Genomic DNA, 14,596 nt, shown 5'->3' on the forward strand with positions numbered 1-14,596 from the left:
TCCATTAGGGCCAAATGCTACAAATAAGTACCTGTGAGTGTAACTTCCCAATTTTTTCTGATCAGCTCTTCCAATATCTCTACCACACTCGTCCAGACGTGATCAAACACTTCTGCAGCCACCGCATCTTTGGTACAGTCATGAGGAGAAAGGGGAGGAAGTCCATGTTTCCGCCACATCCTATGGCGGTGAGCTGATTTTTGTTCAAGACATTCATCATCACTAAGAACAAAACCCATTGTAATTACTAAAAGTATCAATGGTTAAAGTTAAAATAGTACTATCCAACTAGTTGTCTCTCTCTCTAATATGTATGCACATGTACATTATACGTGTATAAACATAACATTCTTTTTTCACAGCACATTGTTACTTTTTAATGTATCCATTTTCAACCACAGGCAACTTTTTATTATTCAATATTTGTAGCTCTTTTCAAAGAACCAATTTAAGTCTCTGTATTTAGTGCAGAGACTGGGCCTTCCCTTTGTCTTTCTAGAAGGGCAGCCTGGAGTCCTCAGGGAATGAAGGCTACTAGGAGCCTCGTCCACTTTCACCAGCATGCTGAACACAATTCTTGTTTTCTAGCTGTGCCATGTTGTCAAGAAAAGGCGGGGGAGGGAAGCACTGATCTAGCATAGACATATCCTGCTAGGAATTGAAAAGCTTTTGGAAGCATATTATTCTCAAAAGAATGGAAAATCTTTTGGACAAGTAAAAAATATAGAAGACACTAAATGAGCAAATAATCAAAATAAATGCCAAGTAAATTAATATAATTACACTAAGTCAATGTTAAATAAATTCCACTTACTCTTCTTTTCTGTCAAAAGCAAAATATTCTTCAATCTTTCCATCCACGTCATAAACCTCTTCTTCCTGGGGTGAGCCTGCCGTTAGGCCAGCAACCTCTGGGCCCTCGGGGCCTGGCAGGGCAGGGGCTGAGCACACCTCAGGGAGTATTTGAGAGCCAGAGACGCACAATCTATGGGGAGAAGTAGATCCTCCATGAGAGTTTGTAGAACGTCAAGACTATAATGCTTGCATGATTTTGGTGAGTCTTTAAATTATCCATAAAGTACAGAATCCTAAACAAAAAAATCATTGCTTAAAAATTTGATAAAATCATATCCTTAAAAGCAACATTTTAACACAGGCATCATTAAAAAATTTTAAGGGCCTCTTAAAAGCTTAAATTACTTGATGAGTTTGCATCCCCTTTGCTGTAATAAAATGATGTCATGGCATAGTCCCAAATATGTGTGACTGGCATAGAGGGATTTATCAAAAGAAAATGGGATAGAACTTTAGTTCTTCTGCTATTGACTTGGAGCTTAGGATGCATCACAAGGGAGTCAGTTTTTTGATTTTTCATCTGGCCACCTTTCAGAGTCTTTGAAACAACAGTTCAAAAGTTAACTTCCTTGTTATCTGTATTACACACACTCACCATCATCATCAATCTAGAATCAGAAGCATCTTGGGAAAAAAGTGCTCTGTACCTGCCCTTCACTGAAATCTAAGCTTCCAAACCAGTGGAGCCAAGGCTCATGGCTAAGACAGACATGAAAAAGTTTAACTGAAATGAAATTAAAAATACTTTCAAAAGTTACTTATAGGAACCTACTCTCTGCTGTTGCGGTTGTGTCCACAGGCATCTAAGAAGGGTTTGTGGACCACAGTACTAGGCTCACCGCCCTGGAAATGTTGGAACCCTTCATCAGTTGGCACGATGAGCTGTCTTCCTAATACTCTGCAAGGTAAAAAAAGAAAAAAAAAAAAGGAACTTACTAATATTTTTGATTGGAAAAAGGAAAAATCTTTGCGATGCTTAAAGTCAGATAACACAATATTTTGAAGGCGCATGTATGAAGTGATAAGGAACATACTGGTATGTGAGAAGCACAATGGTGTCAAAGAGAAAGTGTAGGCTTTGAGGGAATGGCACAGACTGTTCTCGCTACTGACAAAGAGATCTGAGGCAATGTTCTCAGGCTCTCTAAGCCACTGATTTCATCTGTTTGCTGTTTGTACACGAGATATAACCATAGTTACCTGGAGGACTGATGAGTGGTTTAGAGATAACATGTACCAGATTCAGACAGCTAGGGTAACGCTGGGCACACAGGAGCTCTCTATAAATGTTCACTAATATTTACATAATGAATAAAACTATACAAATATATATACCCGGCTTATATTCCTTGCAGTCTTTTCTTTTTTTTAACTTTTTTTTTAATTTTAGATTTTATTTATTTATTTGAGAGAGAGAGAAAGAGAGCAAGCATGAGCAGAGGGTGCAGCAGAGGGAGAGGGAGAAGCAGACTCCCCGCTGAGCAGGGAGCCCGATGCGGAGCTCGATCCCAGGACCCTGGATCATGACCTGAGCCAAAGGCCGACACTTAACCATTGAGCCACTCAGGCGCCCCTCCTTGCAGTCTTTTCTTTTTCCACCCTCCCCTCCTTCATTTTTATCTTAACTATATAAGACAAGAGGGACAGGAGCAGGTCTGAGGTCCTGGCTTTTCGGTAAGTGCCCCATGCCTAAAAAGTAAGCATCCACAATTAATACCAGGTGGACATATTATACGCTTCAAGACAAGGGCTTATGGAGGACTGAATAGAAAGATTTAAAGACTACGTAGCCAAGATTTTTTTTTAAGTTACCTAGTTGAGGTAACCAGAAAATCCATCTACATTTGTATGAGGGTTCTAATCTATTCTCCCCAGATACAATATAGAGGAACTTCTGATAATGGAGATGGATTTTTCTCCTAAGTGGATTTGGCCGAATCACCCAAAGAAGAAAAGCTTTCCTTCAGACCCAATCTATATTTTCCATCTTTGATATGAAAAAATAAGTGATCCTGGGGCACCTGAATCAGTTAAAGTTCCAACTCTTGATTTCAGCTCAGATCTTAGATCTCAAGGTCATGAGTTCAAGCCCCACACTGGGCTCCTCACTGGGCGTGGAGTCTACTGAAAAAAGATAAATTAAAAAAACAATAACAATAAATAAATAATTACATACATACATACATAAAATCCCAGAGGGATTAAAAAAATAAGTGATCCTTCCTACATAAGGAATCTTGGTTAGTTAGGAAGATTCATCTATCCAATCATTCATCAAATAATTACTCTCTTTCTCTCCCAACCCTCTCCCTGACCCCAAGTACTGTCCTCAGCTCTGAAGACTGATGTATTGTTCACATACTAGTGAATGTGAAGGTAAAGGATCACTTCTACCACTCTTGCATTTGTTACATATGTAATGCCCTTCTGAAAATGAGCTAGGTTTGTTTCTCACAAGTTAAGACACACTTGGGTATCTGGAATGTGCCAATATTTCCTCAGACACCATTTCAAAAGCTGTGCTTTCTTAGTAAAGACATGTGTTCTGGATACATATTTTGACTGGGCAACTGCTTTCAGTCAAAATATACTAATTGTATTAAACAGGCCAGGAGTGGGTGTTTCCAGAACGCATTTCAGAGAGTTACTATGAACAACTTCCCTACCTCAGATGGAGGGATCTTTTTGCCCACTCACTGCATTCGGCCACTAGATTCTGAGTATGAGGGCTTACTTTCCCTTCAAATAACATTTCCTCCACCTCCCAGAATAACTGCTGGACTTTCTCTGCGTTCGCCTTGTCAAACTCCTAAAACAGAAACGCACATTTCGTTACAAGACTAAAGGTGTAGAAAGACGGCCTTCATGATCATTAACACTTACAGATTTAAAGTGCCCTTTATATAGAAAGAAATATGACGTGATAACAAGAATGTGGACTTTGCAGTCAGACATACCAGTGGCCCAATTTTTACTCTTCTGAGAAATTACATCCCACTGGGAGACTCAGCTTCTGTAACTGTTAAATAGAGATCATTTCTACCACATGCGTTATGAGACTTATTTGAGATTTTAAGTAGATATAAATATAGGTAAAGGTACACATATTGACAGACATTGATATACTCACATGTACACATACCTATATATCCATATGTATACATGTACACATATGTACACAGACATAAGTCCCTCATATAGTGAGCGTGACACACTTAAGCACAGCTGCAAAATACCAGCTAGTTTTTCTTCTGATGGTATCACTGAAAAGGAAAATGACTTTTATACAAAGGGCCATTTACCTTCTTTTAATGAAGAGCCCTGGCTATATTTTCTTTTAGGGGAATGTGAACCTAACATCTAATCCACAACTCAGAGCAATAAAGTGCACATTCATTTTGACATACCTGATCCAAGATGGTCAAACCGGATTGATTTTCATAGAATGATACTCAGTATTTTTTTTTGTTTTGCATCTTCTCTTAAATTGATAATAAACCAGATTCCCAGACAACAGGGGAATTGAATGCTCTCTTTTAAAATGTAAATCAGGTAAAAACTAAGAATTTTTGCCTCCAGGCAGGCAACCAGGTGGCTGAGGAGAGTAAAAGGGCTTACTTTCAATTTCCTCTCTTTTGGCTTTTGTTGCTTTTTGCAAATATGACCTATCAAAAAAGTTAAAGTTTTTAAATGAAAAGCAATTGTAGGGCCTTAAGTCCTTTCAGTTCTATAAATGAAAGTCACAAGACTCTCCACAGAATTATGTAAAAACGTGTACTGAAAGAATCGCAGGATTGGGACGGTATGAAGCGATGGTCCTCAGCCTTCTTCCCACCTGCGGACGCTGGAGTGAGGGTGGGGACTGTTTATCACAGGTGAGCCAGGCCCGCCCTGTTGGAAAAGGCCTGAGTGGTTTGGAGCTGACGCTTTCCAGGGTCCCTCCCACTGCTGTGAGAAGCCCAGCTACTACACAGCCCCCATCCGAGCAAGTGGACCCGCGGGTGCCTTCCAAATGGCAAACTGCTTTCAAGACAGCAAAGGAAACAACACGCACACCAAAAAAGAGCTGGAGTCAGAGCATCCAAGGTAATGTAGTGGACTTCCTTGCATAGCCACGTGGGCTTCACAAAAGGCTGGGTCCCTGTTCTCAGCGGCACTTGAGGGAATAGAGACAGGCTGGCAGAGTGCCCAACAAAGCCTGAGCTGGAGACTCAGGTCCACACAGCTAAGAATCCCACTCCCGCAGAGAACAAAAATAGGGTTCAAGTTAACAGCTTCTGCTAGGGTGAGAGGTGAAAGTAAAAGATCTGATTTAGAATATTGGGGGGAAACTCCCCTAATCATGGTGATTTTGTACAATTTTTACTTCTCCACATTTTTTCTGGTATTTAAGTTGCTCATTGTCAAAGTCTGTCCTGAATTTCCAGTCTCGGATAGGACAGAAGTGATCATATACAACATACGGAGGGGGAGGGGTTGGGAAGTGGGGGAAAAACCAAAAGTATCAACAGCTATGACTCTGGGTTATGAGATTGAGTGATTTTTATTTTTCCTTATCTTTTCTATATTTTTAAATTTTTCCATGATGTGACATGTAAACACGCTCATAGGGATGTATGTGTACGTGTCCAATAGGTAATGCTTTCAAAAGTGGTAAAAAGATGATTTAAAAGTAAGAAAGCAATTCATCACAAATTGTAATCACGGAATTATACAAAAGATGCTGAGACATACGTCATCTCTCCAAGAGTAAATGGAGCTCCTCTCAGTTGATAAGCCAGTGGTAGAACTCTGTGTCCCAGACCGAGACCAAGAGCTGTGGGTCCCTGCGGGCGTGGTGCTGCCACTGGACGTAAATGATGACCCAGGGTCACTGCAGAGACAAACGTAAGCCCATAAAGACCATTTCCTGGGAAGAGATTAAACTGGAACTGGTTTTACTTCTTGGAGCCGATTTTAAAACTGTTTTTTTTTTTTAAAGATTTTATTTATTTATTTGACAGAGAGAGAGATAGCGAGAGCGGGAACACAAGCAGGGGGAGTGGGAGAGGGAGAAGCAGGCTTCCCGCCGAGCAGGACCCTGGGATCATGACCTGAGCCGAAGGCAGATGCTTAACCGACTGAGCCACCCAGGCGCCCTTAAAACTGATTTTAAAACATTCATGCAGTGTAACATTTCATTACACTAAAAATGAAACTTTTTTTTTTTTTTTACTCTTAGAAATGCAATCACTGATATCGCTTCCTATATTCATTATGGGCATGTTTTGATTTTGCAATCAGAAGCATTGCAGCGCGTTCATTCTTACCAGGTATATTTATCAATGGCTTTCTGCACATTGCTTGTAAAATGTGTAGGTAAAGGATCTTTGCTTTTCACAGCCAAACTTTGCTTCCCAGATCCTTCTGACAGTCCTCTTCTGAAAAATAAAGTAAAATATGAAAAGTATCTCTAATGTAATAATTTTATTCATGAAAACTTTTAAAATGTCCTTCTGCATATAGTTGCTCCTCTCCTCTCGCCATGCCCCCCGAAACACACATGTGCGCATGCACACACACACACCACATATCCTCAAGAAACTGAGGCATGAGACCTTACCATTTTTATTTTTCTTAGAACAAGTTTGCCATGAACCTACATGCCCCTTTATGTAAAACGGATAAAAACAACAACAACTTTTCTGTGACTTGGCCAGACTCGTAAAAGTTGCCCAAAACTCTGGGCAGACACAGCCTCACTCCGAGGCAAATGCAACATGAGCTGGACTTCAGGTCCCACTTGTCCTTTGACCAGTGTCCAGTGCCCTTGTGATTACAAAAGCAACTAGCCTTCCAGGAGAAAAAAAATCAATGATTCCATATTAATTCTGAAATATATTAAATTCTCTTTAGTCACCAAACACATGAATGAATCAAAAAAATGACTGAAACACACAAACAATAACTCATTTTAATTTGGCACCGTTGTTTGGTTTGTAGCCTGATGTGTAGAGAGTTTTAAAATATTAAAATTAATGGAAAACTAACACAGAAGAAATCTCTAAACTTTAAATAAGGTACTAAGCCTGACTGGTGTATGAAAGTTAGTGTTAATCATTAAAATGCCCTTTCAGTGAACCTCTTAAAACATTAACTTCCCTCTTAGTCAAAGTAGCTTCCTAACGTTTAATAGTAAACACCTTGTATTGTTTTACAGAAATAATATTTTCCCATACAAATTACTCATATTTTGTATTAACTGAAGATGTGACAGTGATTTGGAAAAAGAAGTCAACTTTCAATATTTCTAACAACGATACCACAGTAACATTCATTAAAAAAAGTTTGCTGTCATCAATTAAAATGGTGCCTAATTTACAACATTTGTATTTCTGAATGTAAATGGAGTTTTTAAAAAAGATTTTATGTATTTATTTGAGAGAGAAAGAATGAGAGAGAGAGAGAGAGAGAAAGCATGAGAGGGGAGAGGGTCAGAGGGAGAAGGAGACTCCCTGCTGAGCGGGAGCCCGATGCGACTCCTGGCATTCCAGAATCATGACCTGAGCCGAAGACAGTTGCTTAAGCAACTGAGCCACCCAGGCGCCCTGAACGTAAATGGAGTTTTAAAAAATATTAATACAGGGAATAAATTCTGCCCTTCGTTATATACCTAGAGTACTCTACAACAAATGGAATTTGAAAAACAAGTTCATTACTACAGAGGTTAGCAAGAGCCTCTGCCTTCCATACATATGTCTTGTATGAGAAGAACAGAATTGTAAAATTTTTTTCCCTCCTTATTGCTCATATGTCTTAAGTACAATCAAGCGGTTCTGAGGATAAAGGTGCTAAGAGAAAAGAATACAGCACAAGCTTTTATGCTAATAAACTGCTTTCCCTTTTGCCTTGTTCAGTTGCTTCAAAACCATCAATTATTTATCATTTCCATGTGACTCAATAACTCTTTAAATAAAAATACGATGAAAAAAGAGACATTCAACTAAAAATTACATCAAAAAGAGCTGCTTTGAGCTTTAAGAAATATATGCTAGCATGTGAGTTAATCTGCTTCTTGCTGAGAGATAATTTTAAACCTCAGGGTGGTGAATTAAAATAAAATACGTTCTTTCATAATAATCTGTATAAGAGGGGCACCTGGGTGGCTCAGTCGGTTAAACCTTCGGCTCAGGTCATGATCCCGGGATCCGGGGATCGAGTTCAGCATCGGGCTCCCTACTCCGCGGGGAGCCCGCTTCTCCCTCTCCCTCTGCCTACTGCTCTGCCTAGTTGTGTGCGCTCTCTCTCTCACTGTCAAATAAATAAATAAAATCTTAAAAAAAATAAAATAATCTGTATAAGAATAACAAGGGTAGATTAGAATCCTGCTCTGCCCCTGATACTCTAAGCAAGTTGCTTCTCTTCTCCTGGAACCAATACACACATCTGTAAAACAGTGACAATACCGTACACGTTTTCCTACAGTTGTTGTGAGACCTAACTTAAAGTATGTAAAGTGTTTTCATAAATCAGTGCTCGGTCAGTCAGGCTGCTCTTGTTGACTGCTATCGTTATCACGAGCCACTCGATAAAAACACTGAGCTGTTTCTTTGTACCTCCCGCAGCATTTCGTATTATATATATCTCTTTCCGGCCCTCAGCTTTTTATTGGGATGATTTTGACACTTTATTTATTTTTTTATCAGCAGCACCTAAAAGAATGCCTGTCACATAGAGATGCTCCATGTTCACTGAAAGAATCAGTAGTAAAGATTAAATTAGTGAGCCAAACAAAGAACATGTTTTTACTCTGTAAATTCATGCTTACTACAAGAGGTTACATTGTGACCAGACACAAACATACTCTTCCAGTTCAAGACATTTCTGGAGATTTGTTTATCCTTTATAAAGACAGAAAATTCACAGCTCTTGGAGTAACTCACATCTATCTCCAAAAGTGACTTTTACAACTGAATGGTTGGATGAAATTGTTTGCTTTCGGCTCTTCCTCTGCCTTTTGTGAGACTGGAAAACAAAATTCACTAAGCAGACACATGCCTGTTTGTTTTGTTTCCAATGAACGATCATCTCTTCCTCCAGAAAATTCACCTTTTTTTTGGGGGGGGGGGAGAGGAGGGAGTCTTTCCAGCCTAAGAAAATGATTTACAGAATGAACTACTTCCTCTCTTCATATAACACCATAGCCTTTCGCAGATGGCATTACTACTCACTTCAAAGTAGAGCTGATGACAGATCTTCAAGATGCAGGGATGGGGTGGGGGGGTGCAGGGGGAGGAATTACTGTAAAATGGATGCCCTCAACCACCATCTACTTCCATACTATTTCTCTAACTTTTTTCTCCCCTGCTCTTCCTGTCTCACCTACTTCAAAAGTCTCTCTATTTCTGTAGAACTTCTTGAACTTGAGAGTTTATTTGACCACAGAGTTCAGAGGAATTCTGAAAAGGAACTTGAGCCTATTAATGCAATGACTACCCAACGTCACCAAGAAGATAGGGATGGAGCTGCTCCCTGGACCCAGGCCATCTGCATGTCTCTCCAGGGACCCCAAATTACTGACATTGTTAACCAAAAACAGAAGCTATACAATTTGCCTTTTGTTTTTTCTTTTTATGTTTTGCTTTCAATCTTTGATTTCTCTCCCCTAACCATTGTACTGTGACTTCATGCATAACATTGAACATTTTTAATTCCCTGTGAACTATCAATTCCTACATAAATGATGCAGTCTAAAAAAGTGTACAGGGTTTATAGGATGTGTCCTATAAATATCTTAAAACTTGAAAGTGGTGGAATGTCTATTAAGCTTTTATTACATTATACATAGACATATAAGTTTTACACTAGTTCCTGTCTATACTGCTTAAATTTTGGAGATGTTAAAAAACTGCTAATGGGTACATTTAAGGCTGTTCATTTGGAAACAGGATATGGGTTTTAGGGCAGACTGAAGTGCACCCGCTGAACTATATGGCCCTAATTTGTCGGTGCGTCAAAGTGAAGGCTGAGTCCCAATCTCTAGGAGTCACTCATTTCCAGTGTCAAGGTAATGACTCTAGGATCTATTTTTACTTTTTAAAACTTAACTCTTGATAGCCCACAAACCTCTGCCACTTTGCCTTGTAGACAGTATTAAACAGTGATCGAAGCTTCCAAAATTTCGTATTTCTGCTTAAAAAGGATTGCCTGAAATGAAGACTTGTATTCTGCATGGGTTGAAATGCAGGATGGTTTTCTGGGTGGACTGGCTCTCACGAAGCCCCTCCTCCTATGAAAAACACTCAGCGCCGCCCTGACTTAATACAAGCACATCCTAGAAGCAACTGCTGCTTTCGGGACTGATGGGGAATCTGTCATCTCGGACGCGACGGATGCTTCTCAGTGCAAGTGAGCAACTTCGCTTGGGGAAGCGGGATGATGTCAGCACGAGAGATTTCATGAATCGATGCGGGGAAACAGACCAGATGAATTCCAGCTTTTCAGCCAGGGGGAAAAAAAAATCACACACATGGCACAAAAACATGACACGACAGAAAGTTCATCCGACCTCCCTTGCCAGATCAAGACTTACCCAATCACAATCAGCCCCAGGCCTGGGCTCGCGTCCCCGGGTCTGGGCCCCGCGCCCCGAGGCCTGGGCGCCTCCGGGCGCGGACACCCCGCGCGGGCCCCCTGCAGGCGGCGGGCGGCCGTGCGCCCCCGCGCCCCCGGGGCCTCGGCTCCCCGCCCGCCCAGCCCTGCGCCCCCAGCCCGCTAGCCCTGCACGGGCAGCCGAGTCGCTCCCGGGAAGCTCGAGTCTTAAGCTGCGCGGCCAGGGGCGCTCCGGGCCGGGTCTGCGCGGCCCATAGGCGCGGCTGCTCGCGGGGCGCCCCGACTGCCTTCCCCTCCAGGTCCCACGGCCCCGCACCGGCCAAATTCCGGCGCGGCGGGGCGACGCCTCCCGTCCCCTCGGCGCACGCCCTTCCCTCCTCCTCCCCGGCCGCAGCGCCCTGCGCGGAGGTCGGCCTGGGCCAGGCGGCGGGTCTCCAACGCTCCCCGCCCCACCCGCCACCTCCCTGCCCCGCGTCCGCCTCCCGCGTTCCCAGGAACCTAACCTTGGAAAAGTCCTGCGGTCAGAGGCCGGATTTCATAATCCAGTGACCTGAGCTTTGGCCGCCAGCCATTCGGCCTCGTGGCACCCGCCCTGCCGCCCTCCCTGCGCCTCCAGTGCGCACCTTCTGGCCTTCTCACCCCTCCCCAGGGCCTGCCTGGGCAGGAGGGTCTGTCCGGACAGGTGTTTGCTATCCTTAATTCTCTCTCTTTTTTTTTAAAGATTTTATTTATTTATTTGACAGAGAGATAGAGAACACAAGTAGGCAGAGTGGCAGGCAGAGGGAGAGGGAGAAGCAGGCTCTCCGCCGAGCAGGGAGCCAGACGTGGGGCTCGATCCCAAGACCCCAGGATCGTGACCTGAGCCGAAGGCAGCCACTTAACCGACTGAGCCACCCAGGCGCCTCTATCCTTAATTCTTTTAAGTAGACCTTTAACTAACAGGAGAAAGACCGAGAACTACAGAAAGATTTCACCTGTCCACCTCCTCCCATCAAAGGATTCCTAGTTGGGCAGGGGTACGGTGGGGAGGGTAGGCAGAAGGGAAGTTAAAAAAAAAAAATTGAAGTCTCAGACCTAGTAAATCCAAGATGCTAATTTGATTAACAGATTCTCTAGGTATAATTATGCGCCAAAGATTTGTCTCTCTCCATCTTCAAATAGATGCTTTATCTCATCCAAGCCAGTAACTTTTCTACAAAGCAGCGAGCATACCTGTGTCTACGTTTATTAATATGTGCTTGTCTCCATCTTGGAGTCATACAATTCATTATGCCAGGACCAGTCACTGGACCCTATGTTGTGAGACAGCAAAATGACCAAGCCACCATATTCATAAACTGAAAGAAATAGGAATGATTTAGCTTAAGATACATAAGCAAGGTGTCAAAGTGTGGGCACCACATATGGCGTGCCTGTCCCCACCAAAAGAGTTTTCATAATTACAATTAATGAAGTGGCTGCTGGTACTTTGCAGCCTGTGCTATATATATCCATTCTCCTTTGATCTGAGGCCTTCTGAGTCTGAACAGGTACAGAGAAGCCCACCGATTCCTCCTGCTCAGCTTCCTGAATTTACAGAGGTACAGCATGCCTCTTCCATTTATTAGTGAAAAATCTGGTTTATTTATTTTTAATCTGACTTTCAAGGAGCAACCCTGAGAGGACAATAAGAAACCACTACCAACAACGAAACAATCCATTTCTGGAAATACTGGAATCCTCACCACATTTACCACCACAAATAATCAGTTTTGAAGTGGTAGATGGTTATAAATCCTAAAATTAATAAGATTTTAAACCGTGATCCACTACATCAAAAACTAATGATGTAATGTATGGTGATTAACATAACATAATAAAAAAAAATCGTGATCCATACATATGTGTATATATGTGGGGAGCGAGTGTGCACTATCAGGAAAACTGATGGTGTCTGAAGTAAACACATACCCACTAATACTATTGATATGTTAAGGGAGACTTGACAGAGAAACAAAAGAAAGAAGAATATTATGATCCAAATACATGCTGGCTGCTCTGCTTTATATGTATGTTGTTTTGTTTAATTTTTTTTTAACACCCATGCTAGGTAGATACTATCATCCAATTTTACTGATGAAAATACTGAAGACAGAGACCTTAAGTAAAAATGTTCCAGGTCACTCAACTAGGATGTGGCATGTGTGTGTGTGTGTCCCAGGTATCTACTATTGCACGATAAACTACCCCAAATTTAGTGGATTAAAAGAAGTCATTTTGTTATGCTCACAAACCACAGCAGTCAGGAATTCTGGCAAGACTTGGCTGGGTGATTTGTCTGCTCCACGTGGCATGTGGCTCCGTGGCATTGCTCAACTGGCCTCTGGGCTGGGCTGGAGATTTCAAGAAGGCTTCACCCACATCGTATCTAGCACTTTGGGGTGGAGGGATGGCTGGAAGGCTGGGCACAGCTGGGCCCTTCTCTCAGGTAGTCTCGGGACCTCCCTGGGTAATCTCTCCAGCAGGACAGTCAGAACTCCCACATGGCAACTCAGGGCTCTAAGAAACCAAGGCAGGGGCTGTCCGCTCCATTAAAGGCGGGCTCCGAATGGGCATAGTGTCACTTACATTGTACTCCATTATCAAAACATTCACAGGTTCAAAGCGTTGGAAAATAGAACCCATCTCTCAGTGGGAAGCGTGTCAAAGCACATTTTTACTCTACCATATCCACTTTCTCTCCAGACATTGTTTACACTCCCTCCCCCACTTGCACAATACACTCAGGCCACTCAAAATTCCCTAAAATTTGATCATTTCAATCATGTCCAAGTGAGGATGAGGAGGCTCCTCCTTGGGGGCGTTTCCTCTGGATCTGAAGACCTGTGAACTAAAGAGACAAGCCAGAGGCTTCCTGCATGCACATGAACAATGGAGAGACAGAGACTGAAGAACCAGAGCCAGCGCTGGTGTCCCAGGGGAAGGGCAGTGGGAGACACAGCGATCACTGGTCCACGGCTATTGGAATCCAAGCAGGCTCCTGTTTCCAATTTCCTCATTAGGACCCACTTCTGCTCCCTGGCTTCCTCCGAGCTCTTCGCTCTGCCTTCTGGGCTCTTGCTTCCACCCTCTGAGTTATCCTCATAAGGAAGAAATGGCCCAGGTTTGCAACTGAGTAGGCCCTCAGCCTGCTTCCTCACAGAGTCACTTCTAGTCCAAGCTGGTCATGCTTGTACTCCTCCTCTAATATAATCCCCTCACATAACTTGTGTGCTTTCCTTTGAATTTCTTTAGAGTTCACTCCATTAGCCATAAGCCACTCTGACTTTTCCTTCTGGGACAGGTCATTGGGGCACCTTGGAGGCTGCCATGGGACAAGGCTCTTACACCCCTAAATCTCCCTGAGGTTTTTAGTTGGCCAAACCTTTGGTTTCACCTTTACCGCTGCCCTAGATCTCATCTGTGCATGGAGGTCATTTCTTAATTGTGCTCAGAGAGCCTGTGAGGTTGAAACGGCTTACTTTCCAAACCCAACATGTGCTGGCTCTTATATTTCCTATGAAATCTGCTCAAAAATTGGACAGCTCCTTATTTAGTGCATATCTCTCCTCTCTCAAATTTCAAAACCCAAAGCAACATTGACTTAGAGACAAAAGTCATAGGATCTTCCCACTGGATTGGTCTAGAGCAGTGCGTTCCAGTAGAAAAATAATGTGAGCCACACACATATTTCTAAATTTTCTTGTATCCACATTCATCAAGTTAAAATAAACAGTTGAAATTAATTTTAATAATATTTTTATTTAATCCAATAGATCTAAAATATTATCATTTCAACATGTAATCAATATAAAATTATTGGGATATTTTAAATACTTTTGGGGGGGATACTGTCTTTGAAATCCAGTGTGTATTTTATACTTACAGCCTACCTCAATTAGGACTAGCCACATTTCAAGTGCTCATTCACTACATGTGGTGAGTGGCTTCTGTACTGGACAGTAGCCCAAGAGAATAAATCCCTTGACTTTTATCTTTAATTCGGCTTAAACATTTTAAGACTCCATCATTCTTAGCCAAGCCTGAAATTGTGAAATATTTATATACACAAGATATATATATATGTATATGTGTATACATACATACACATACATATATATGAGAATACATA

General features: G+C 42.1%; 1 protein-coding gene across 4 annotated transcripts in view; it reads right to left on the bottom strand.

Moving 5' to 3' along the window:
- FAM149A (family with sequence similarity 149 member A) overlaps window positions 1-14,596 on the bottom strand; it is a 52,407-nt gene that overhangs the window by 15,508 nt on the left and 22,303 nt on the right. For 3 of the 4 annotated variants that reach the window (XM_032413601.1, XM_032413600.1, XM_032413599.1), the window contains exons 2-7: window positions 6,165-6,275; window positions 5,590-5,728; window positions 3,522-3,664; window positions 1,628-1,753; window positions 815-985; window positions 32-222 (exon numbers count right to left, since the gene is read on the bottom strand). In XM_032413601.1, the coding sequence (XP_032269492.1) occupies window positions 32-222; window positions 815-985; window positions 1,628-1,753; window positions 3,522-3,664; window positions 5,590-5,728; window positions 6,165-6,275 (881 nt within the window). Of the gene's footprint in view, window positions 1-31; window positions 223-814; window positions 986-1,627; window positions 1,754-3,521; window positions 3,665-5,589; window positions 5,729-6,164; window positions 6,276-10,426; window positions 10,530-14,596 lie in introns of those variants that run through there. The other variant, XM_032413602.1, reaches the window with a different exon arrangement.

Source organism: Phoca vitulina, unplaced genomic scaffold (genome assembly GCF_004348235.1).
Source record: "Phoca vitulina isolate PV1807 unplaced genomic scaffold, GSC_HSeal_1.0 scaffold15, whole genome shotgun sequence".
Lineage (NCBI taxonomy): Eukaryota > Metazoa > Chordata > Mammalia > Carnivora > Phocidae > Phoca > Phoca vitulina.